This window comes from Manduca sexta, chromosome 28 (genome assembly GCF_014839805.1).
Source record: "Manduca sexta isolate Smith_Timp_Sample1 chromosome 28, JHU_Msex_v1.0, whole genome shotgun sequence".
Classification (NCBI taxonomy): domain Eukaryota; kingdom Metazoa; phylum Arthropoda; class Insecta; order Lepidoptera; family Sphingidae; genus Manduca; species Manduca sexta.
Genome location: NC_051142.1, coordinates 3,578,452 through 3,604,955, shown reverse-complemented (window position 1 = coordinate 3,604,955; position 26,504 = coordinate 3,578,452). Strand labels below are relative to the sequence as shown.

At 37.4% G+C, this 26,504-nt stretch overlaps 1 protein-coding gene across 1 annotated transcript in view; it reads right to left on the bottom strand.

Moving 5' to 3' along the window:
- Positions 1-358: 358 nt before the first annotated feature.
- Positions 359-26,504, bottom strand: part of LOC115450467 — a 59,300-nt gene continuing 33,154 nt past the window's right edge. The window contains exons 5-31 of the mRNA XM_037444750.1: positions 18,013-18,239; positions 17,575-17,758; positions 17,130-17,315; positions 16,751-17,003; positions 14,424-14,600; positions 13,556-13,714; positions 12,976-13,194; positions 12,552-12,665; positions 12,040-12,250; positions 11,623-11,776; positions 11,273-11,378; positions 8,828-8,986; positions 8,516-8,671; positions 7,260-8,432; positions 7,120-7,190; positions 6,937-7,043; positions 6,630-6,771; positions 5,502-5,661; positions 5,059-5,177; positions 4,695-4,794; positions 3,849-3,921; positions 3,079-3,204; positions 2,718-2,858; positions 2,320-2,465; positions 1,889-2,042; positions 1,508-1,607; positions 359-1,395 (exon numbers count right to left, since the gene is read on the bottom strand). Of these exons, the coding sequence (XP_037300647.1) occupies positions 1,209-1,395; positions 1,508-1,607; positions 1,889-2,042; positions 2,320-2,465; positions 2,718-2,858; positions 3,079-3,204; positions 3,849-3,921; positions 4,695-4,794; positions 5,059-5,177; positions 5,502-5,661; positions 6,630-6,771; positions 6,937-7,043; positions 7,120-7,190; positions 7,260-8,432; positions 8,516-8,671; positions 8,828-8,986; positions 11,273-11,378; positions 11,623-11,776; positions 12,040-12,250; positions 12,552-12,665; positions 12,976-13,194; positions 13,556-13,714; positions 14,424-14,600; positions 16,751-17,003; positions 17,130-17,315; positions 17,575-17,758; positions 18,013-18,239 (5,104 nt within the window). The 3' untranslated portion in view covers positions 359-1,208. The remainder of the gene's footprint in view (positions 1,396-1,507; positions 1,608-1,888; positions 2,043-2,319; positions 2,466-2,717; positions 2,859-3,078; positions 3,205-3,848; positions 3,922-4,694; positions 4,795-5,058; positions 5,178-5,501; positions 5,662-6,629; positions 6,772-6,936; positions 7,044-7,119; positions 7,191-7,259; positions 8,433-8,515; positions 8,672-8,827; positions 8,987-11,272; positions 11,379-11,622; positions 11,777-12,039; positions 12,251-12,551; positions 12,666-12,975; positions 13,195-13,555; positions 13,715-14,423; positions 14,601-16,750; positions 17,004-17,129; positions 17,316-17,574; positions 17,759-18,012; positions 18,240-26,504) is intronic.

Below are 26,504 nucleotides of genomic sequence, written 5' to 3'. Positions count from 1 at the left end.
TTTATTTTAACATGTTGCAAAACTAAATTTCATAAACAAACTTTGCTATCAGCCACGATTCGTTGGAAGTGAGACACAGGAAAACAGCATAGCAAGTTGAAAACAATGTGGTACTTGACAATACAATGTTCATTTATAACAGAAACGCGTGTTGTCACTGATAGATTGAGAGGTAAAATGCAATTCTAAAGTTCAACTATCAATGCACAAGTTGCTGGCACGGTTCAAAGTGTAGACATAAAGACTTAATAAAGACGAAATGTGCGAAAGTTGCAATTTACTTAACGAAGGTACGATAGAGTAACAAATCAAAGGAGGGAATTAGCTAAAGCCTCAGGATGAAGAATGAAAAGCGCAATGATATTTTAATAAAAAATATATTTTCCAGAACATTCGTTCCAATCGAAATGGACAGATTCAATTCAACAAAGTAACAAAAACAAGAAATTTAGCATAATCGAAAAGCTGGATTTAAACGTTAATATCTAAATTGTAATAATATTAATATTAAGAACAAGTTGACATGATTGTTCAGAGACCATCACAATAACAATACCAAGAGGCAATTAATTACTTACGACTTATGTGAAGACATTAAAAACATGGTATAGTTCCGCTAAAAACGTTTTTACGACCTATCACTTTAACAATGTTCTTGTAGATCCTAAAGTTTAAAATTCAAAGGCAATTCGTGGCAGAATATACACTCTTACTAGTTGCCCATTAATTCTTGAATAATTACTTAATTTTCAATAATTGAGACATTTTGACCACGCGAGACGCCATTTACCCCTTACACGGACCCTACAATGAAATTATTTTGTAATTCATATTACGTGTTACTTAGTCATTTTAGAGCCAGCAATTTCAAAATTTGGAATTGATTCCCGAGATTCATAGCACTCTTACCATAACAAGCGTTCATTTTTGTCAATTCAAATTGTTCATTAAAATTTTCTAGTGTAATTTTACTTTTTGTGATTTCTAATGCACACATTGGTTGGAAGTTTCGTCATAATTGCCACCACAATATTACTACAACACTCTTGCTATTCGTCGAGGATCTTAATAAAAATGTTGATTTGATCACATCAACTACGAATACGGAGGGAACCCGAGATGCTTGTACAGGACCAATGAGAAAACTTCCACGAAAGTGTTTAAATCCAGTTGATTGGCACAGGCACAGGGAAGCTGCGGTGCAGTGTTCACACATAGCCATTTACAAAGCATATCTTGTAATAGCCGTTGGAGCTCACGGTCGTGCGGCGCGGGGAGAAGGGCCGCGCTCCCCCCGCCACCCCCGCCGCCGTCCCGCCCGCGCCCCCCGAGCACACCAACAGCGGCTCGCGGCGGGGGCTATCGGACGACGCGCGACGACGCAGGAAACCCATTCTGCGGCCACAATGTTACAAATAGGGGGTGGTAATACATCTTAGCTCTAAATCTTTTCTGTGATTATTATTAATATCAGGCTATTTGCTTATTTTTTGAAGTGCATACTCACATCTTCCCGTTCTGGCATAGAGAGCGCGTCCGCGAACGCATCATCTGAGCTTCCACTCGTGCCAGTTGCTCCATCTCCATAAGTTTCTCGCTTTCTGGAACTAATAAATACATTCACGTATTATGAGTCTAGGGACTTATCTTTTAAAGCACAATATGTTAATTTAATTTACCTTCTTAAAACCTTCAAAATGGGCTCGATTCATTATAATATCAAGTAAGTATCTAGACTCGACCTTCTATATCATATTCTATTGTTACAGCTATAGAGATAACTTTACAATATTATCCGCTATCTGTAGCATCTTATACTAATAGCTCTCCCCGATAGTAGAAATAAAAAATATTATAAAAAAATTGCAGTTCAAGACAGTCTACCAACCCTTCCAAGCATATACAGAACTGCGCGAAGTAGTATGCGGGACGGTGCGGCGCGGCGGCGCGCGGCACAGAGTCACCGCGTCGGCGCTCGCCACGCGCCGGAGCAGAGACCGTTGGCATGCCGCGCGAAACGACCAGGGGTCGGACCCGCCACCCTGGACAAATGTAGACATGGATAAATGAGTCATTTTGTCATTTTAAACTCTAAACTAATTAGGTACAATAATGGATCCTAACACATTATCTCAAATTCTTATTGACCATTAAATACATGTCGTCTGATTGATGGCTCCAATACTGATGTCCAAAACTGGTCACTGCTATTTGAAACACCGCCATTATAGCTAATAAAATCTAGTAAAGTTCATAGAACTGGCACTGTCTCCCTTTTGTGATTTTCCTTTCAGTTTAATTTTTGTGACCCTAACTTACCCAGGACCCCTCCTGTTCTGCCAGCATGTCCTTCCCCTGGTCCAAGGCCAGCCTCATCTCCGCTCGAGGACTGAGTCGCTCCGGGGTCTGTGGTCTCGGTGCCTCCAGTTGTGAAGATGCCTCCTGTGCTTGTGCTGGCTCCGAGGCTAAAACCCAAAAAATACTTATTATGCGTTAAAATATAACCTAACTGAAATATAAAATTCACTTCCGCAATCAGTGGAAGCATCTAACTAGTCTTGACATTCGATTAAACTGAATCTTGCTTCATTTAAATTGTAATACTTAGATAACCATTTATATTCAAGACTTGAAATAGTATTGAAAGAGTAATTACCAGTTTCTCAATACCAACCCTAATCTGTGATGTACCTTGAAAGAAAATTGGTCATGATTACCTTGTGAGTGTTGTAGATGGGTCGTGATAGGGTTGTGTATAGTGGTGCGGTCGAGTGTGGAGGGGGTGCTGGCCGAGCTGGCTGAGCCCCGGCGAGCGCCAGCCGCAGCACCGGCACGCGCCTCCACAAACTCTTTTGAAACTGTAACAGATGGTGTTGAAGAACACAGACAATTATAAAGTAAATGCTGTGACAGCCTGTAATTAAAACTGCACTGCAGCAATTACTTACTGTAATACAAATAGATATGTATGGTGAATGTTTTGTTGGTTGTCCAAATAAATAAATAAATAATGGAGCTCTATTAAAATTTTGATAGCTAGTAGAATTTGTGGAAAACATTTTACAGGGCAAATCGTACCAGATAGTAAGGGCGTCGAGGGCGTCTCGTTGGTGGGCGTCCTGTCTGGGCTCAGCTCTGACGCGGCGCCACCATCTCCCCCCTCCCCAGCATCGGGGTCGTCGCGCGCACCCTCGCCCCCTGCTTCTGTGGAATTATCTACCTTATAGTCACCTTCATTAGGACGATTGTTAAATATGAAAATCACTGTAAATATGTAACGTGTGTCAAAAAGTATGAATATAGGTACTGAGCAATAAAATGCAATACATTTCAATATGTACGTAAATATGAGTGGAGTGCGACTTCTACATACCGTGCTGGGATACACTTAAGGGAATAAAAACATGAGTAACCAAATCATTAGCTCAATTCCATTTACCACATGTTTTAAATTCAAAACATCTCCCGTATCGATGAAGATTTATTAAACTTAAAACTATATTAGTGGTAGAGGGATGAAAACAACTGATACCATGCACAACGTGTACGTGCGTGTAATATGTAATAGTATATCGGCGTGTTGTTTTGTAATGTATCGTAAACATCCGCCTCACCTCTGATATTTTGTCATGCTCCCCATTTTTCTGTCAAATAGTATGCTTTGTTAATTACGTCACAATGAATTAGTGTGTGAAATGTGTGTGCCGCAGCAAATGTGTTCAAGCCAATTTTACCTCTGTTAGCCAATTTTAGGAAGTCTGTCCTGAATGTACAGTTTAGTATGTAACAGTAGAGTGAGCGTAAGGCTCGGTATCATCACCGTCGCCAGATCGTCGAAGTCGACTCACCTGTTTCTAAAGCAGAGGGCGGCCGGTGCGGCGCGTCGCAGCAGTCGTCAGCATCGAGGCCACACGCGCTGCCCTGCGCCAAGCGCCGCACCAGCGGACGAGTCACAATGTGAGATTTAAACTAACTACGGTCTACGTACGCGAACGGGTATAGCCAATTTACTTACAAAACAATTTCAATTTCATTAGCCCTCATATTTACAATTGCTAGCTTATTAATATTAATTATCAATTTACAATTTAGGAACCCTAAATCGATATGTTCTAAGCTACCATCTGATTTGATAATGTTCTCGTGTTTAAATCCTTCCTGAATCTAAAAATGAATGTCGATCATGTAGAACGGATCATACAGGTTCATGCAACAAGCATGCGTCGTCCGATAGAAGTCTTTGTATGGAACTTGTATGGACATGCTATTCGTAATACATTTATCTTACAAATAGAGATCTGTCAAATTTGCGCATTGAAACAAGACGGATTAGAAATCAAATAAAATGTTAATTAATAAACAATTGAAAGTAGTAAAACCATTGATGATTAGTTTTCAAATATAGATTAACATGATAATAGTTTTAAATTGAAGTGTCTGCAGCAAAGCAACGTTGTTATTCATTATTATTCTTTAATAATAATGCAAAGCAGCACCTCAGACTAGCATAAAATGTTAATTTCATTAATTTACACTTTACACACCAAATTTGACAGACATGACACAATAACATTGAACTAATGTATAATGTATTACATATTATGTAAATATAGGATTATTTAGCGTATATGCAGGTATACTGTCAATGATACAAACATCTTCTCATACATTTTATGAACTCTAGTGATATTCACCTGATCGTCAGAGTTGGTGGGCGTCGCTTTGTTGTCTTCGCTGCCGCTGTCCGAGCATTCTTCTTCGAGAAGTGGCTCTAGTCTTCTCCTAAATACATCCCTAGACGGCATATTTCAGGTTAGTATAATAATTACTCAATACAGAACCCTGTTCCCAAAGTCATATGGGTGCTAATAATGTGTTAGAGAAGGTAAAAAAAATCTAGAGATACTCAGAGCTTGTGTATACAAAAAACTGCTCAAAAACAATTGCTTTTAATACCAAGTAACAATTGCTGGAAAACATAAACTTATGGTGAATATCGGGGTTACTAAAAATTGGGAAGAAAACTGCTCACAAACTTAAACATAAACTAAATGATACCTAGGCAGTAAAGGCCTTAGCGTGGTGGGTCCAGTGATGGTGGGTGCCATGAGGAGCTCGTCCATCATCAGCTCCGTGTCATCATCTCCTGCATACGATGATGAAGACTTTGTGGGCGACTGGAAAGATGACGCATTTTCCGTTCACAAGGTTTAACATTAATTTAGTAATATATTTTGATTGTTGTGGAATGTGCTAAGTAGATATTATGTATTTCCCAAAACAACGAACATTTTTTGTTTCTATTTGTTGTATTTTAACTCTGTCGTATACAATTACAGGAGCATCCTCGTCATGAGTTATCGTTTGTTAAATCCTAGTAATGCGATTATATCGAAATTGTCAAAATGTACATCGAATTCACAATTAAATCGCATCGCAAATTCTTTACGAACGTTAACTTACGCCGAGACTACACCCCTAGGTGTACAAACTACTCCTACCGAAAGCGTTCCGTGATCTGAATCAGGTAAGTTGTCAGACAGGTCTCCCGAAGAAGGTGTACCCCATGCTTCTTCTCCACTTGCGCCGCTTCCTTCTCCAGTCTCCGCCGTACCTTCTTCGGTGCCTATAGTTGACTTCCAATCGCTTACACCAAGGCATCTATTATCGAATATAATCGTAAACGTTTTGAACTGATTTTAATTAATGTTTTTTTGGATGTTATCGCAGAAAATATGTAAATAAATATTGTGTGAGTAAGTAATAATAAATTTAGTGTAGCATTATGAAGTAGCGTATTCTGTAATGGCTGGTTATAGTATTAGTGAGATGAAATTATCAGAGATAATAAAGAATAAAATCTATAACTTTTGTAAAATGATAAGTAATGATGGGCTTGATGAATGAAAATTAGACAAAATATTTATATATAACAATGTACAACAAAGTAAATTATGTTGTTGATAATTTGTATGCAATAACATCCAAAAATTTAAACCTAGTAAACACGTAAATACTAAAATTTCTATGATATACAAATGTTTGCTAAAAATTTAAACTAATAACTAATTTGAACAGAGTTATTTTAAACGAAAAATATTAATGTTTAAAAAATACTACCTAAAATCGATATAAAATATCCGTAGCTAATTAAATATTACGGATTACTATCATCTAAATTATTTTAGATCTCCGTACACTACGCCTCTGCCATTAAAGTTATTTTTAAAATTATTTCTAATTTAAAATCTAGCCTTATCACCACAAATATCTACTACGGTAATCAATTCATAATTTCTAATAAATTTTGGAACAAAGGTGAGTAAATTAGCTTTAGGAGCAAACGTAAACTTAATTATCACCCACACATACTGAACGCTCCGATATCTCTCTTCGGAAATGTAGATCACACCTATTAGTTGGAAAAAAATATTATTTCAACTTACCATTTCGTTTTTAAAAACTGCATAATTATGTAAAAATATATATATTAAAGTGTCTTACTTAGTGTAGAAATAAAAACGCTTTGTTCATTTATTTGATATTCTACCATATGTAAATTATTTGGTTAGTGCAAGTTTTGTAAGAAATATCTTAAATGTGCTTGATCAAAAATGAAAAATTCGGACCTTTCCAAAAACGAAGGTTGTTTATGTGCGACAGACGTGTTGGGTACGCTCTCAGTGTAACTGAATATATTCATTTTTTCTACCACGAAAGAGCCTGCCCTAGCCGTCCATCCCATTATGCCACCACTCGTGCCTGTTACTGCTGAAAAGAAAATGATATGTTTAGAATTTTTTTCTTATTTAGTTTTTTTTATATATAGTTAACATTGTACGTTGTAATAAAATTCATTACTTATAAGTTTTAATCAATGAATATTTGGTTGCAAAGTAGTAATTAGAGGTAGCAACCTTACAATGGATCGATTACCTTGGTTGTACGATTTGGACGTTTCTGGTTCCTGCGCGGTCAGTCTTACGTTACCATCGTCAGTCTCATCAGACGGTAGCCTCTCGAGGCTAGACATAGTGCCGTACCTGTAGAAATACGAATTCAACCTTAAAGGGCTCAGTAATAAAGTCTCTAATACTATTAACAGAATTAAGTTCCAACCTTTTAAGCGTTACATACGGTAGGTCTTCTGGGACATCTGGGGATTCTGGTGAATCATCTACAAGATCATCCTGAAAGCAAGAGTTTGTTCATCACATCGATTCAATTGGTTTAGAAATACCACGTACTTCACAACTTACAGTCTTATTGACAGAATTGTAATCCGGTGTTGGTGGGACGACTGCTATGTTAGGAACTGGGGACTCAGACTTAATTGATCCGAGACTGCCCGGCCTCGAACTTGCGTTGTGCAAGTTTGTTGCCGACGATCTCTTGAACGGCTCCACTCGCATCAAGTGTGCCGCCGGATTGATTGCTGATAATCCCATTAACATAAGAGGTCCTAACTCTAAATCTTCATCAGACCCTGCATCATTCATATTAGCGTTTACATCATCAGTCTTTTTGTTTATATCTCCGTTCATCTTGCTGACCGCCGATATACCCATTCTAGGAGATCTCTTCAAACCCCTCTCTATCTTAAAATCTGGTTCGTCATCGTGTATCGAATCATCTTCTAAGAACACTGATGATGTTTGGAGACACGTGCCGACATTTTCTCTTTTAGTTATAATATTCATACCTAAAACTTTGTTAAGTACGTTTTCAGCCTTTTGTCTTGTTAGCTGATCTTTTCTTGCTGTCAGTGGTGAAGGATGATTTGATGATGCTGTTTTCGCCTTAGTTAATGTAATATTTTCTACACATTTAACCTCATTAAGATACTTCTCTTGGGCTATGACGCATTGCACCTGATTGGCTATATTAGAATTGGACATTCTTAAATCATTAGAACTAGAGTTAAAGACCATAGAACTACATGTGGTATGACTGGTGGATAATGGACTATTATTTCTACTACTAGATGACGGACTAGGCGATCTTATTGAAACATCTTTCCTTAACTCCAACTGACTTTTCGTGTGACTTCTTGAGTGAATGCTTGGAGTTAGAATGGGTGAATCAGTTTTAAGTTCATAAGATTTTGACTTGAGCATCCTTTGACTTTGCTCTATTGAATCTATTACTTTCATAGCTGCTTTCGGGCCATCTTCGGCACGTATCTTTATAGCACCTTTTCTTTCTAGATGGCAGATCGGTTTGGGTTTTCTATTACCGCAGTTTGCACTACACGCGCTCGTTGAGCTTTTATTGGAGCTTTGTGGGGACGCTTCTGTTTTCGGTTTGGCAGGAATTACAGGCGGCTCTTTCTGTGATATTAAGGGGCTGTTTGGCTTTGATAAGCATCTTTTATGACACTGCCTGCAGACAGGAATTGTGTCTACTACTACGGGGCTGGTTCGAACCGTTATCTGGAAATTATATTCATACTTGTTTAATTCAATTACATTTGAAGCATGTCAATCTTCATAGATTAATTGGGTTCAATACATACTTGACTACCGGAATTACTGCTTTTTGATGGACTTCTATCGTTATCTTTCTTTTCATTAGGCGAAGCACCTTTGCTTTCATGATTCGATACAAGTTCTGCAACCTCTAAGAGGTTTAGTTCCTTTGATCTCTTTCTTAATTCTTCTACACTCCACATCTGTAAAGAATATTATCTTAAATCTATAGAAATATGTTTTTGACATCATTTTGTTATCTCAAATTTTGTTGTTAATGACTCTAGAAAAAAAGTAGTATGCCTTTTTAGACAAATTTTTTATTATTCAGTGCAAGACGTTATCTCATTCAAACTAACCTCCATGTCAGGTTCCGGCGGGTCTAACTCCTCAGCTTCGGGCAGCTGCGTCATCCACCTCTGCAGATGTAACGTGGATCCTCTACTCCTTGTACTCCTAGCTCCTTCTGTCGCACTGCCTCCAGCCCCTGTCTGTGTTTCCGCTGAGCTACGTCGGGTCTATAATAAACAAATAGTTTCTTTCTTTCTTTCTATAAAGTTCGTATGTATTCAAATGTGATGTATTAGAAATCTGATCTGTATGTCCATTTTTATGAGTAAGGCAATGTGGATATTTGATAAATAAATAAATGTACTTACCCTAGGCACTTATTGGTATTTAATTCACATATTAAAATTGAAATTTATAGTATACAGAGTAGGTAAATCACAAGGTATGCTTACTGCGACGTACAAAATTTAGCATACATTTACAATAATCCAATTAAAGGTAATGTACACAGAAAAATGGTAGACGTTTTTAGTTTCGTTAGCGTCGCAAAATTGTATGTAAATCAAATATCAGTTCATCATTGACAAATCCACTTTATTTACGGACAATCAGAAATATACTGCTCCGATCTAAACATAAACATCCAAATTTCATATATTTTCAAGTCCATTATAATTATGTCACAAAGAATCGAGAGCTATCAGTAAAACGTTTTCTCAAAATTATTTTTTATCCCTTCATACCATCCATAAGACTATATTAAAATTTACACACAGCCAAAGACATCGAAAATTATTGAGTCTATCTACGAATTTGTAAAAAACAAGATTCACAATATACAGACACACAAGAACCCCGGGGCTGATTAGGTTATGTGAACATTTTGCGATGCTAGCGGTACAACACGCGTTACTATAATCCATCAAAGTCTGCAATTACATGGATATTAAAACTAAATTAGTAAACACATCAAATGAAAAGCGATAAACAAATTTTTGTATCACATCGACTACCATTTTTCATTGTAATTACATTCTATGCTAATGGAAACGTGTGCTAAACAAGCGTTGTTGAAACAAAATGCTATGTGTATTGCTACAATGATCCAGCATGATCTGCTAGTTCGCGAAGCTGATCGCCAAATATCCACATGACCTGTACAGTGTACAGTAAGGCTATGTACAGAATACAGATTGAAGTTCTCTCCAATCTGTACACGGTTTACAATAACATTCATTAGTTCCACAATATAGCTAGTTGTTCCTTGACACAGTGTAGTACAATTGAGTATAGCAGAAAGATTTCAAATTAATCAGCTATAGAAAACATCACCGAATGTAAGAAGCATTTTGATTTTAATCTTAATAGAAGGACGGAAGACTTAGAAGCAAACATGTATTCGAAAAGAGTATGTTGTACATTAGTCGCTACTATTGGTACCCTATAGTTACATTTTGACACTGAATTCTATATTGGTAAAACATTGGCATACACATTCCTATCACTCTAAAGCGAGTTGTATAATAATACCCCATGTATAGCGATTTCAGTTCTGAGAAATTCAACATTTCCATATTTCGTCTGAATGATCTTTTTAAATTTTAATTGAATTTGAATTTTTGCAATTTTAGCACATCATAAGTGGGCATCAGACTTATAATTATAACATCATTCTATTGTAATCAAAATACCGAGATTTCTTTTTAATACTGCTAATGTTCGAAAATATGTCTCTCAAAATTTTTTGTTACCACAACCTTAATCTCAACTATAAGCAAATTTCATAACAATCCAACAACGTCGCCCTTGCCGCCGCCAGTCTACACGAAGAAAGCTTACCGATCCGTCGCGGACCGCTCTCCTAACACCAGCTATGAAGAACTATAGAACACACTGTTACATGGTGGGGCTTCACAGCCCTATCTCCAGCTGTTTTCATGTGTCCGGGGGAAGCAGGAATCTACCAACTCCGGATCTGACTCCGCGGATCAAAGTTCCAAGTAGGCGGGCGGCGTCGGCCGTTCTGGCAGGGCCATTTTTGGCAACAGAGGATCATCGGGTAAGAAAATACGCTCTTCAACGGCGTGTTTGTAAGATGGGTCGACATCTAGGTCGGCTAGAGCGAGATCAGCCTCGAAAGATTCCCATCGACAGGGAGACGCTTCGGAGTAATCTTCTCCGCCTTCAGGAGTCAGTTGGGCACTTGGAGAAGTAGGTCTCTCATCGTTCCGTTCGATACTAGATGTTGATACGAAGTGTGAGGAAAACGTTTGGGAGTCAGCTGGAGAGAGATTGGCAGATGGAGTTTCTGGCGTGGGAGCCGTTCTCCACACTGTACTAAGAGGACCTCTAACAGGTTTGGGAGTGGGAGAATCGGAACTAGTTCTAACGTCGAAGCTGACTCTTACTTCTTTCTCAGGTCGTTCCTCGACGAGCATGTTTAAGTGAGAGCGATAAGAGCTGGCCGGCAGAAGAGCTAAACTCGAGTGTCTTTGGATGCTTGAGGCGGATACCTGGCGTTGCTGCGAGTCTAGGGTCGCGAGGGAGAAGGTCAGCTGAGGGTCCGGAGAGTCCAGCGGAGAACCGAGGGGCGTGCCGCTCATTGTGTGCGCTCGGTATCTGAAACAAAATGACCGTAATTAAAATTCTTAATTCGATAAAATACGTATATTCGAACAATTCTAGTGCACTGTGATAAATAGCAAATATTTATAACAAGTATACACCATCTAGTAGGTATTGGAAATCAAGAATCTGTATTTAACTTCAAAGCAACAAAACAGAGGACACTATATTATACCTGAGTATAGGATTACTAATTATTATATCTATAAGAGTAAAATAAATGGAATGGTAGACTCACATCTGCCTCTGCAGCAGGCTCTGCCAGACCGCCTTGAGGTCGATGGAGGGCGCGCGCAGCACGACGGTGCGCGTGCGGCCCGGCGTGCGCGGCGCGCACGACACCAGCGGGGACTCGCCGCCCGCGCGACCCAGGATCAACCGGAACTCTGTCGCTGGAACACAAAAAACCGTAATTGTAACAAAAAATGCAGAGCTATAGTAGTCTTAAGTTTAATAAACAAAATCGTTATTTCCAAGGTAACATCTTTAGTCTCAACATAGTTTTTCTTTCGGAACTACTATAATTTTTTCTGGTCTTTAATATTATTCAAAATATCCACAACTTTAGGAGATGGGCTGGCATTATTATATTGTAATATAGTAAAAACAAATAATCATACGACTGGTTTAACTATGTTTCAAATGTGTAAAGTACCTTTCTTTCTAACATTAAACTGCGCCTCCGAAACAGTTCCTAAGGCCACAGGCTCCTCTGTGACGAACAGCACCCGATCCCTGGAGACAGTGGCGAAGAGTAGCAGGTCACTGAACAACAGCGCCCAGTACGGCCTCACCGCGCGACCTTCCACCCTGGACAGCTCCCCTCCGAAGATCCACTGACGGCCTGCTGTACTTAGCACGAACGGCTGTGAAAGGTAGACTTGGTCTAATTAGTCTGAACATGTTTAATCTTGATAAGAGTGAGGAATGATTTCCAAATTCGTAGTAGAATTTGGAAATTAAATAAAAATTAAATTAAATAAAAAAGCTAGTAGAATAGCTAGAATGTATACCTCAGGTATACATTAAATGTAAGGATACGTTTGACAACCGCTCTTTTTGTGTAATGATAAATTGTTTCTGAATTATTACTGCGTTCCGTTCGGGAAATTTGTGTCAATATTATTTTTGAGTAGCTGCAATTTTTTAAAGTGCTTTTTATCTTACCTTACACCTAGTGAACACGAGCCGACTTTCTAAATCAGCCACCGAGAGTAACGGTTTGCCGTCGCCAGCGAGCCCCATCAGACCAGACCCAGCTGTCACATCTTGGTAACCACTCTGAAAACAATATAATGTAACTAAATTCATTGTTTTTATTCATATAAGATATTTACCTATGTAATTTTCAATTGGGAATATAAATAATTTTTCTAATCAGATTACTGCCTTATTAGAAACTCAAGGTTCAGTGACATCTAATTACTATCTTATAACATCAAATTACTCGGCAATATTACTAAAACCAACCCGCACTAGGTCACCGTGGTGGACTAAGACCTAATACTTAGTAACAGAGGAGGCCCGTGTCCAGCAGTAGGACATAGCTATATTATACTAGGCGGTGCGTATGTCTCCAATCATCACTCACCTGCAACTGTTCCACAATGACTTGCAATTGTTTTTTCTCGAGCTGGTCGTAGGGTCCAGCTCCGTTCGCTGATGCCGCAGCCCGCATCAGCCTCAGCAGTTCCCGAAACTGTTCCAACGGCTTGTGTACTAAAGAGGTTATGTCTGGCCTTCTTCTCGGAATGGGAGGGCTCGTGCAGAACCGCGAGAAGGCTCCGCTTGGGTCCTTTGACTTTTTCACCTGATAATGAATGAGGCAAAAAAGAGAGGTATTCATTTGAATGGAAATTCTAAAATATATAGGTAGGTACAAGATCTTTTATTTTTAATTTCTTAAATTCCGCAAAGCCGCTCTTTCCGTTTAATAGAATTTTTAATCCATATACGTAGTGTATAGAAAATCTTCCTTGAATATTATAAGTCTGTTAAAAATTCTTTGTTGTAAAACCTTATCATCCATAGCAAAGTTATAATTTGGGTTTTCAAATTTTTGTTTGCATTTTCAAATTTAGAATACGCCATGGAATTGTACTTTTAACACCGTATTTTAACGGTATACGCCAAAACATCAATAAACTGACAAAGATATAGTGTGCACTCACCAAAACACAGTCAGCTCTTTTCAGTCCTAGACAATATTTCTTATAAAGGCTAAGGAACACTGGGGTCTTCTGCAAGTACACGGCGACCACGGTCGAGGTCTGGATCTCGCCGTCATCTTGGACAACTTGGTCTAAAATGTCTTCTGATAATCTGAATATCTGTAGAATAAACATTTGCTTTATTTTCTTTACTTGTCTTATTGAAACTGCTTTGTATTTTTATAGTTACCAATTTATATAGAAGAGGAGTTTTTTTTTAAAAAACGTTTCAAGGTAAAAATGTCTACCACTGATGCAGGCGATTAGCCATATTATCATATTTTCTTAAATAACCAGCTCATATTGTATAGTTATATATTTCAGAGGTGTGAATTTCTTATGTTAAAAAAAATTATGGGCTTATTATTGTTTTTGTTCTGTTTGTTTTAATTTTATACAATGCAGGATAGGACGCATGTCTATATTTTAACTTCCTAGACTTTTCATCTAATGTAATATTATTTTCTTTGAGTACACATAATGCATTCGTATTACGTAAACTGCCTCAGTAATGTAATTGTATTACGGTATGACTGCAATGCTGAGGTTTTGAGTTCGATTCCCGGATCGGACAAAGTGATATTGGATTTTTCTACTCAGTATCATCCCAAAGTAAATTAGGCTCGCCCCCTGTCACATCATAGGACTGACTACACATGGAGAAAAGTGAGTGCGCCAGTTGCGCCTCCTCTTGACCTATCCATTTGTAAATAAAAGGCCCGTGTGTGTACGTTCGTATTTCGAATTTCCACAGTCTTGTCCTTTCATTTGTTTCACATCAAATATGTTCTAATTTCAAATTAACGATATTTAAATTATCATATCAAACCTCCTCAATATTCTGGAATAGTAATTGATGGTCGCAGGGCGCGATGAGGTCTGCTCTCTCGGCTAGGGGTGACACGAACCGCACCAGCCCGAACTGCACGCAGGTGGCGTAATGTTGTTCTCTTGCTACAACAGCTAGCAGGGCGCGCTTTCTGCCGTCTCCGGACAACCCTGGCGTCTGGTGGAGGATGTAGTCATTTATGCTAACAGTGTTATATTAAATTCAATAGCTGCTTTACGAGTATTTTAACAGAATAAATTTGAAACTTGTAATTTTTTTTCCTGAAATATTTTATTGAAGGAAGGCTTAGTATATTTAAAAATACACCAGAAGTACTTACTATGGATATTTTGTTTTCGTGGCCGTGCCTAATTAATTATCGTATTTTGATTTAGAAATATGTGATATATACAATTGGCAAATAAAATATAACATAAAAACTTGTAAAAATGAGCCAGCGAGTATTACTGGACACTTGTGAAACAGTGCTTAATATTTTACAATGAATCTAGCTACGAAACCGAATAAGCCCAATATTTATTCACTATCATTTTAAACGCTATCGTTACTGCCCAAGTATCACAAACTGCTCAGTTTGATGCTCTTCATATTTGTTTATCTCGAAAGTACACATTGCAATATTGGCGAACTGTTAATACCAATATGGCGTATTGAGTTCTATATTTGAATTTGTATTGTTTGCAATTGAGCAAATTTGCAACAGGTCTGTTTGTGTTTAGCAATACTCATTCGTACAATTCGTCTCTGACCTGTGTTGGTACAGTCAACCACACAATACGAACTGGATACTATTGTTCATGATGTTAATGATATTTCGTGACAGTGCCCTTAGCGCTTTACACGTCATAGTATCGTTAATGTATTCATTTAAATATATTTTTATTTACTTGCCAATACTTGTTTAGTTACCCAGATTAAAGGTGAAACAAAATGTATGAAAATAGACCTTGAGGTATCGCCTTAACTCAAATACCACAGCGTGAATATCGCGCGTTTAAATTTCGAATAGTAAATCGTGTCACCATAGACAAGCGTGTATCAAAATGTATGGAAAATGGTAGCACACGTCTCTTTTATGATCTTTTATCATTTAACCCATACTTAATACGTTAACTTACTTTAATGCATAAATTCCTACTACATCAGTCTCTATTTAAATTAAGCGGTCTAAACAACACACAAACTACAACTACAAAGAAATAACAGGAAAGGGTGGTGGCATAGGTAAAAAAATCATAAATGAAAAAAAAAATAAAAGCAAATAAATTTATTTATACTTAAATAATTATTAAACATAAATCAGAAACGAAATAAAAACAACAGGAACCAATTTTTATATGCAATTAAAATGAAAATATAAATTAAATTACATTACAAAATCATGTTCGCTTAGTGAACAGATACAAAAAAGAAAAAAAAAAAAACATATGACGCAGGACTATCAAATGTTGTGAAACACGCAAAATCTAAGACAATCGATAATATAAAAAGGAAAACATTAACAAAATAAATATTAACAAAAACTCCAAGCTTAAACGTAACGATTTCCCCATGAGTGAATTTAAATTACTAACTAAATACTGTGCTCGTATATTTGACAAAATGTAAGTATATATTTCATTTTGAAAATCTCGATTCCATGTTTGCGTTATACGCCTTGGGTAAATAATTAATTAATTATATAGCCTACGATCTAATCAAGACGAAGGGTGTGCAACACGCTTTGTCTAAACTTTGAAAAATATGCATTAAAATTCACATGTTATAAGAAGACTTAAAGTGTGTTGAACCTTTATCTCATTTGGCTCTATAAAACATACTTCCTTATTCAGAAAAATAAAAACAAACACACGACGAGCACAGTCGACAAATACCAAATCTACACTAAATAGTGGAATGTATTGTGAAGTCTGTACAAATAAATAACGAAACCAATACACACTATGATACATGTACAAAAATAACAGTTGCTACAATAAACTCGACAAATAGCATTTCTAACCACACTTCTGCCTCACATAGCTTCCACAAATTTGCTCTAACTACACTACACGACTTAAACTATCTCCAATAACTATTTAGATATCTAATAATTTCCATCAGTACATTTCCAATATGTACAAATAATTTTCTAAAATAAAATTTTCAAATGAGGTTACATAATTCGGAAACTCCTTGCTAACTTAGCTCTTACTAGCACCACAATTAAACTGCCAAATATAGAATTCCAAAATTAAAAATTTTAAAACGGATGACTAGTTTCACAAATAAAAAAAGTTATGTCAAACTATGATGCCGTTACCGACCTCTTTGGAGAAAGTCACTTGAGGTAGGTGTAATTTGCGCCTGTCAAGCGACTGGCTGGTAGAGGAGCAAGCTGTTGGAGGGCGAGCGGCTGTTGCTGGTGAGGCTAGCGCGGCTCCGCGGGGTGAGCGGGGCGGTGGAGGAGGAGTCGACTCTGGAGGTGGAATGGTTACTTGGGCCAGCCGCGGTCGAATACCAAGCCCGTTGGGGGGCACTCTTCTGAATGTTTCTAGGTTGAGCATTTGACCTGCTGATCTGTAAAAAATTGAGAATTTAGTTCCATGCTCAGAAGTATCATAATCAACACTCATATTCAATTCTAGGTGTTAACAATATTATCTCAAATCATGAAATTTATGTTTATGTAAAATCATAACTCACTTTACAAGATTCCGAACTTCCTCCTCGGAGGCTGTGACGACATTCTTAGAGCCCACGAACACAATGTAATCCCCTGCTCTGAGTCCTGCCCGTTCAGCTGACCCCCCCTGAGCGACCCTCTCCACTCTAGGAGGTCTTGTCCAAACCACTGTGAAACCGAAACCGCCGCCAGCGCCTCTTATTAATCTGCAAAGGGGAGAAAATAAAGTATCGTGTGAAGAAAAACGGTATGGCAATGATTTTTATTATGTTATACGTACAAGACTTTAATGGCATCAAGAACTATTTACCAAGGCAACAAAGTTTTTTATATTTACTGGACATAATGCGGAGGTAAAAGTGAGTACCTTTGTAAAACATAGATATTATTTTTTTTTGTTTTATGTTGTCTTCTCATCTTGGTAATAGGTGTGACTCTACTTTATTGCTTTATCGATCTACTCACTTTCTGGTGGTAGTAAACGGCGTCCGTCCGTTTCTTTGTGCTCTCCTGGGCGCGGCGGGGTCGTCGGGTGGGTCCAGCTCCAAGTATCGTAGGAAGAGGTGCTCATCAGCCTCCCGCTGTAACGCCGCGGCTACCGCCTGCGCCTGGCTTGCTGTCGTCGCCGCCGCTGGGCCATTTGTGACTCCTGTCGAGAAAGGATTTGTTCGAGTCAGATTTTTCTTTCACAGAACGAATAAGAACAACATTCGATTCAATAATTCTTTACACCTTTTCCGTTTCAAGTAGGATCCTGGTATCTAAGAGGTGCATTTGGAGGTGGTGTGAACTATAAATTGACAATTACAGAAGATGGTGATAAAAAATATTTTACATAGGTAGAGGCAATAAAGAAACCAATTCAGCCAAACCTAAAGAAATCTTAAAAACAGTAGTAAGTACCTTTATCAGTGTGATTGTCCTTGGTGCCATCGTTGGTGCTAGTCTCAGTGTTGTCCGTAGCCATGTTGCGAGCGTCCACTGGAGTCACGCGTTCGCACCGCGCATTGGCGCTCGGAGCAGCGTTCTGGCCGCGCCCCGTTCCCTGCTGCAGGAAGTAAGTGCCACCGATGTCGCACTTAATCGCATCTTTTAGAGGGAACGAAACGCATCCTAGGAACTCGCTCCGACTGTAACAAGAGATAACGAGGTTGATGTAGGTAATATAAATAAAGATGGTGAGACAAATTTTATTCATGTGATTGGAAATAATTATGACGATATTTCGGACCACAGACATATTGTATATTAGCTACAATAACAAGAATACAAAAAAATATTAATTCGGTACATCGAGAATACATGGTTGAAACTTTACACTTAATAATAAAAAATCTTTCGCGTAAGTATGCTCATCCGTTACATCTCCAAAGACTGGGTCAAAATTATTTACGTTGACAATTCAATATATTTCACTAGTATAATGTTGACTCGCGAACTAAGTATTGTGGGCCATTACTGCATGAGTCATCAAAATCGCTAGCCTTAATGCATCGTGACTTGGGACTTATTGACCTACATAGTAACATCTGAAGATACAGTTATCCTCTTGTCCGATATCTCAATTCTCAATTATCTTTATTTTATCTGTAGTACCGTATGATATATTCGAGATCATTTATTGAATGTGTATTTTGTCAATATTTAAATCTTTATTCTGTGCTGTGTAACTTAAGGCTAGAACCTTTTTTGTTGACTTTACAATTGATAAGCTTAAGGTTAAATAATTTGGAGAAATATGCAGGACTAGAACTGTAGGCAGGATGCCCTACATTTTTTGTTTACTATTAGCGTTAATAATTGTAGAAAGGCGTCTTTGCTGCAGCCCCTGATAGTCAACATTCGATTGTGATAGAAAAGAAACTGAAAAATATATAAATCTGATCGTTTGGTCACTATAACTGACAACATTTACAAAAAGATTAATCTCATTATTCTAAAAATCGTCAATGATTTGATGTACTGCGATGTAAATTGTATTTTTTACTTAGATTATTAACTTAAGCAACGTACTGAATGTTTTTCCCAGACAGTTCAATAAATTGCCGCCATACACTGTAAAGTGTGGGTTAGTGGACGTTAAGTGAGCGTGTGCATCGCCAGTTTGCGTGGAAATGTCAACTTCTACGAATATTGTTCTTAAGGCGGCAACTCCAGTGGGAGTCTAAGTTATTTCTTGATAAACATTTTGTTTAAAGTCTGGTTAGTATTTGTAGTGTTAAAAATGTACACAATTGCTTAATTTGTTATATCTATACAAATAATCATTGAATTTAGGTGCTTTCGTTTGTTTGCGCTAGTAATGATTTTACTATATAAACTATGTTTATTTGCAAGTTTTCTTAACTCAACACGTTTTAAACTTTTTACCTTATTTGTTCATGCAAATTTTTGAAACGTCGTTCGTGAATCCCTTTATGTGGGCGGAGTTTTGGAAAAAAAACTAGTTTAACATAAATTACATCAATAAATAATTTACCGCTTGAAAATTAAGCTTATAAATAAACTCCAACAGTTACTTGATCATTCAGTTCCAATACTTTCACTGATAGTAATACAAATTTAGACCCAGTTCCTATAAACTCTGCAAGCTATTAAAAGCATTCCGTTTCCAACATATTTATAAATAGCTCTCCATTCAGTCTTCATAAATCGATATTCCCTTTTGTTCCTATATCTGCTCGTGTGCGGCGAAAGTGGCTACATTGGAATTACAAAAATAACTTCGCGTGTTTGCATTACTATATTTTAACAAGGGAAAGTTGACCTTGGCCAATTGGGGTGATATATGGGTGCGGCGTTCTTGCCAATTCCACTTGGCAAGTTTAGCTTTGTCCAGTTAATGAGGCTTTTATTGAATCCATTGTGGTGTTATTTGATTTCCTTATCATGTCATGTAAATGTACGGACATTGCGAGTGAACAATGGACTACGATGAGCTTTAAGGTAACTAAGTAAATAAGCGAAATTATCTCTTATTACAAACACATTGTCGCTTGTAATGAGATTTGGAGAAAGTTTTTTAAGTGCGAGCAGCGCGGCATTTTTTTTCATCATGAATGAATTGAACACAAAATTGGACGCAACACAATTTACTGTTGCATTGTCTTCTGCTATATCATTAATGTAGCTCAACTATAATATCGGGAATACACACACTACTCGACTGCCTTGGTGACGTAGTTGTACGATTGCAGTGCTGAGGTCTCGGGTTCGATGAATAGGTGGGCAGAGTCATTTTGGGTTATTCTCCTCAGTATCAGCCCGAAGTCTGGACTTTCTACCCGATATGGCTATAGTCTCCCTATCATATGGGACGGAATATGCACGGCGAAAAGTGGGTGCATCAGTTGTGCTCTGCTTATCTGTCTGGGACAAAAGGCGTGATGTGTGTGCGCATTTCTCATCTGGAATTGTTGGCGAATATTGGTAATTACTATTTGCCATATAACTTGTTAGCTCGCCGGACTTCCTATATAAAGTAACGGAAAATTTCGGTGAGAACGTTGAGCCATTTGCGATTATTATTAATAAGTATTATATGCGTTTACATGGCTTCAAACTAGTTTCTTATCTTAAAAATGATCTTTAAAACTGAATGACTTTAAAGTCAGTAATTAATACACTAAATTATCGTGGGAAAGGAAAATGATGTAACCATCGGTAATATCATGTTCATTATGACAATAGAAATTGGTCCATGGAAAAAAATTAAGAATTCATGGTGTACATCGATCGACCTGTAAATAGACGTTTCATAGTATAAGGGCCTTGTTTAATGAGTAGCGAAGGTTGTAGAGTTACTGTTAGGTTCGTATCTGGGAGTGGATGCAATATTGTTTTTTGTAACACAGCACACATTATTATATATTTTATATCAGTCCGGAGAGTGACCACCGTATACAAAGTGTTAAAACCCGCCATAATGGCTCAGGTAAGTGTGTCGCGTTCCGGGATTAGCCTGCATATATTCAGTAGTAACAGGCCGGCATAATTGTGTCGACTGCTGAGGGGTAATCTCTCGTCAGTCGACATTCTATTGGCCCCACTACATTTACCATCAAGTGAAGTGAAGTTACTTCTCCGTGCCCTTACAAAAAAAATAGTAATAGAAATCTGGAGCTATGGTTTTAGGTAAAAGAATATTAGGTAGGTATATTAACTAATAATAATTCGCGGTCTGTGTGACCTCCAGACCCTCCCACGAGCAAGCGGCCTTGAGCATTCGTTTCCATACATTTTCGGTGCACAAGTTATGAGAGGATATGTAAAGATTTACCAAAATATTTCTTATTAAATTGTGTATTTAATAGTGGCGTTGCAAATTAAAATGATGTATACTTTAGGAGATGCACGAAATCATAAATTTTAGTGGTAATTTTATTGTAAAACTAGCTGACCCGACACACGTTGTCCCGTCTTAACTATGAATTTGCATCGCGCATTCTGTCAATCGCTGACAGTTATTTCAAACAATTGACAGTTATATAAAATTAATATTTTCGTTAAGTTTTCTTAAATTTTCTTATGTTCCGCTCAACTTCGTAAATTTTTTCTTTCTTAAGAACCTTCTCCTGACAATAATTAATGCAACAAAAAAAGAATTGGCGAAATTGTTCCACCTGTTCACGCGTGATGCGATGACCAAGGGAAATAGAGACTCATTTTTATATATATATATAGATTAATGACATAATATGACCAACAGCAAAAATTTTAAAAAAGTTGTATAATTGTAAAATGTAGGTAGATATTGTAACTTTGACTTTGCGGATGAACAACACCTCAGTCCCCCCCGTGACCATGAAGGCTGCAAAGTCTTCGAAACGTCGGGAGAAAAATAAAAAACAAAAAACCGCGATAGAATCCGGAAAATTTGTTTAATTTCAATATAAAGTCTTATTTCTGGTATACGCAAAAAAATTGTTTTATACTACAAAACCAAAGATTATCATATATTAAAAATAGAATAATACAATAGAATAGCAGTACTTTTTAATCCACAACGCTGACCATGCGGCGAAATCAAACACTTTGTAGGTGGTTTGAAATTGTGCCACTAGTGTACCAGTCATAAGATATTAATGATTCGTTTAATGATCGCCTACTTCTTAATGATTAGTAAATTACAGTCAATTCTATTACTGATTGCGTAATTACTTATATGGCAATCAACGCTCCAATTTGTTTTATTGATGGTGATTTTGCAACAGCATTTATCGATTGTACAATGATTGTGGCGTTATTTAGCAGAAGGACGGTAAGTGTGGCGACTGATATCTTCACATATAATAAAAAAAATCAAAGGCTGATGTCTGTACATTATAGATATTGAAGAAAAATGTATATAAGGGAAATTTATTAGAACAACATAAGCCAAAACAACAGTTTATAGAATTATTGTCTGTCTGTATTTTTGTACGCACATCACGCAAAAAACTGGTGGAATTTAATTTAGGTTTCACCGATGTATTGCTAGAAATGTAACATAAAATATAGGCTTCATTTTATCCGGGATAAATATAAAGCAGGACCTTTATCACTGATAAACTTTTCACCCGGGCGGAGCGGCGAGCGACACGAAGCTATAAATATTTTTTATTTCTAATAGCTACGGACTTTAAACGATTGATTACCGATTTACTTCATAGACCATGAGTGGCGCAAGATGTTATAAACACCGGGAAAATACCAATAAAAATAAAACTAAATTGAGCAGTAATTTAGCCCCCGTTCGGCTCTATCGTATGAAGTTCTAATCGCCGTAATTTCCTGGCCGGCTCTTGAGGATATTGCTGTAAAGGTTCAATAATTGACTTCATATTTAATGCCGGAATCACACGCTTTGCCAGCCGTACCAAAACATTATGCAGATAAGACTTTAAGCTTAGCTTGCGTGAACTTACAATGGTTTGTGCTGATTCGAGCGAGTGTTAGTCTTTGATGCGTGTTTAATGATGCGTCCGTAATTTTAGAATAAGTAGAAGTTCGAATATTTATGTTTGCGGCAAGTGCAAAGCCTGTGGAGCTGGTATTAGGTGACTACTAGTGGTTTTGCTGTTAATTTATTGTTTATAACAAATAGCCTGTGTAAATTCCATTTTGATTCAGTTCTCTTTACGATCTTCGATGGATTGCTTTTACGGCACGACAGGAACTTTTTTCTTCTTCAGCCTATATGTCCACAATGCTGAGTGTAGGCTTTTTGCATTGCAAACCATGTTATTCTGTCTAAGGCAGATCTCATCCATCCTCTTCTCGCTGCGTAGACCAGGACGTCGGTCCACCTCATCAACAGCCCAGTTTCTATGACCAGTTCTTGATCTCCCGATGACCAAGGAGTCTCTTAGAAGCTGTTGACCCTAAAATATCCAGTCCCGACTCACTAGACAGCCTTTTAACCAGCGTTCTCCTCGAAAAATAAGAAGTTCTACGAAATTTTGTCTCCGGGTATCTTCTGTGGGCTAGCTAGTCATTTTGGCTTTTATCTCCAATTTATTATTAATTTTATCAGGCAAATTACTAGGTAGCTAGTTTGTCACTTTCTGTCCAGTCTCTTTTTCGGAAGCGTCAATTTTATCCAATATTTTGCAATTACCGTGAGCTCCTCAATCTTATTTCATCTCAAGGTGTCCTGTTAGATTTGGTCACAGAAATGGCAAATATTTTACATTCTGCTATAGGTTTCTTGTGATCATGGCATTAGTGCTGGCGGTTCAGGATATGGGGCGAACAACCCACTTTTTCATCAGATTCAAATTTAGACCTTCTAGATGAGGTATAGTCCAATCACATTGCAGTCCATCTTTTGAAAATAATACAAATATTATTGTCGACCCTCATAATAATAATATAGTTATTCGTATAGCATATAGATAGACATAAAAATAACAGATACAAGACAACAAAAACATGATTTATTGGCTTCATAGCGAATGCCTCCTCACTAATCCATCAAGTTTCCCCCTTTTCGAATTATCCTTTCCTCCTTTCTTTTATATGCTATATAGCGAACCTTCGCTTATCCTTATTTATAAACATCGAGTATATACACACATCTATGGGGTCGTGCAAGGTCCGCCCTGAGGGTCCACAGAAGCTGTCTAAGCATGCAAGGGGGCCTGTTCCAGAAAGCCTTTCTTCTCCTGGTGCAATGTGCAGGTCCATGCGACTATGTGGTGGGGGGACACCAATCACTTACTAGGGCGGTTGTCATTCTTCGCTTAGTGGAGTGCCGTGCGTGGGTTCAGATTTGTCGTGGATGTCTGCTGGAAGACTGTTTTTCCTGGTCCTCGGCTCTGGCGGGTCCCATTCGGGCAGGCTGTTCTTCCTGCAGAGCTGGTGGCGGTGGGCATGCTGGTGCGAGCAGTGTTGACGAGGAGGTGGCTCTTCACGCCGCGTTTGGCTCAATCCGGCGACCGTTTGCGATACGAACGACATTTTAAGATTGCTGGCTTACTGAAAACATTAGGTTTGTTATCCTGCTTTAATATCTTATTTGAATTATTTCGTTCATACATTACCATTCAGATATAACATGTAATCATTAATTATTCGAAGTTATTAGAACAATGATATTTGTAATGGAATGAAATATATGCGATATTCGAATTGAAAATGTTTACGAGCAAAACTGGCTACTGCAGTATTAATGGATTGGCAGCATATTAAATGTAGATGAGTGATTGAATGGTACAAATATGAAATTTTAGCAATACCTATGTATTGGATGGATTTTATAGGTTATATACATGTAAAAGAATAATTAAATGTAATAAAACCTAACCCTGCACTAGGCCAGTGTAGTGGATTAAGGCCCAAAACCTTCTCAGTAGCAGAAGAGGCACGTATCCACCAGCAAGTCAGTATATTACAGGACTTGTACTATTATTCATTTGCAACTAAAAAACACAAAGTATCAATTACTTAGGTGGTTTGTTTTCTTGGAAATGGCGTGGTTGCTAAGGGTTGAAAGTAAAAGTGAGCAAATATACGCGAAGCACGCGATCCGGCGCCGACAACTCCTAATGAATTGGCTGAAATTAACCCTTTGTTCTCTATTTTTACGTTTTAGGTCTGAAATTTAATAACTAAATTGATATGTACACTCAGTAGCTTTCTACTGTGGTTAAAGTCTCTGATAAAGTCGTTTTCGAAATGAGTAAAAGTATCAGAACTAGACCAGTAGATTCAAATATGAAGGCGTTCAAAGACTAATAAACTCTTAAGTATCATTTATTAGTCATATGTAATTTTGTACTTCTTATAATAGTTGAGATCTTATTATTATTATAAACATTCTTTATTATAGTTTTTGATTTCCATGTCGATATTGCCACAAACAAGAGCAAATTCCAAACGACCAAATATCAGCAAAGAAGCTCAGATGTTGTATATATTTATGAGGCACATTTACGACTATGCGTGTATTGTCAGAGCTTCCTGTCCATTTGGCCTGGCGCCAGCCATCGTACCTCGCGACACTCATCGTAAGAGTTTGTAGTATGGCTAAATTAAGTTTTTCTAGTTTGTTATAGATTTCTTGTTTAGTATATCAGGAGTGAAACTAATGCTTGGGATAAAAAATATTTCTTTGACCCATGAAGAGCCACAAGCAGAATCTAACGGATAACATATCAATCTGAATTTGGATCATCTCTGTGTGTAATAATTAGTGATTAACAGCCGTTTTCAATAAACGATCTCAATCTCAATCTTCAATCTGATTCCGAAAATAAACATAATATAAAAATAACTCATTTGTCAATAAATCTTTGTTCTGATTGGTCCAATTTGAGATAGATCGAAAAAGGGATTGGGATCGGTTATTGAAAATGGCAGTATAAGAGACTGTAAGCACATTTATTACTTACAACAGTTACAACTGCATTTGATAACTTCAAAAATAATTATAACATTGCCTGCAATAGGCTAATCTATCTTTATTACCAGTTTTCTGTTATTTTTAGAATATAACGAAACAAAATCACTAACTATCTGTCAAAGGTATTAGGCTAAGTAGCCATTAGAATGCTGGGCGTGTTACGTGATTTGCTAAAGCCTTGCATAATGGCTCCCCTAGCGTGACGTCACTGTTCATTGACTAACGCACGACCTTTGAAGGGGCGTGTTTCATGCAATTTGCAAATGAGGGTAGTCTACACGTGGTTAGAATGTAAGTGATTGGTCTTAGTGCATGTGTACTTGAGAAGTAATGTTATTGTATGGAGATATGAGTAGTTATTTATACACGAAAATTTTTATTGTAATATTAGTGTATGAAACTTTGAATTCAAAGTAACTATCGCAATAAAACTCTTCCCTAGTTTAAAAGAACAAATAACTAGAAAAAAAGAAAATGCCAAGAGAATATTAATTTGGGTGACGAATTTTCA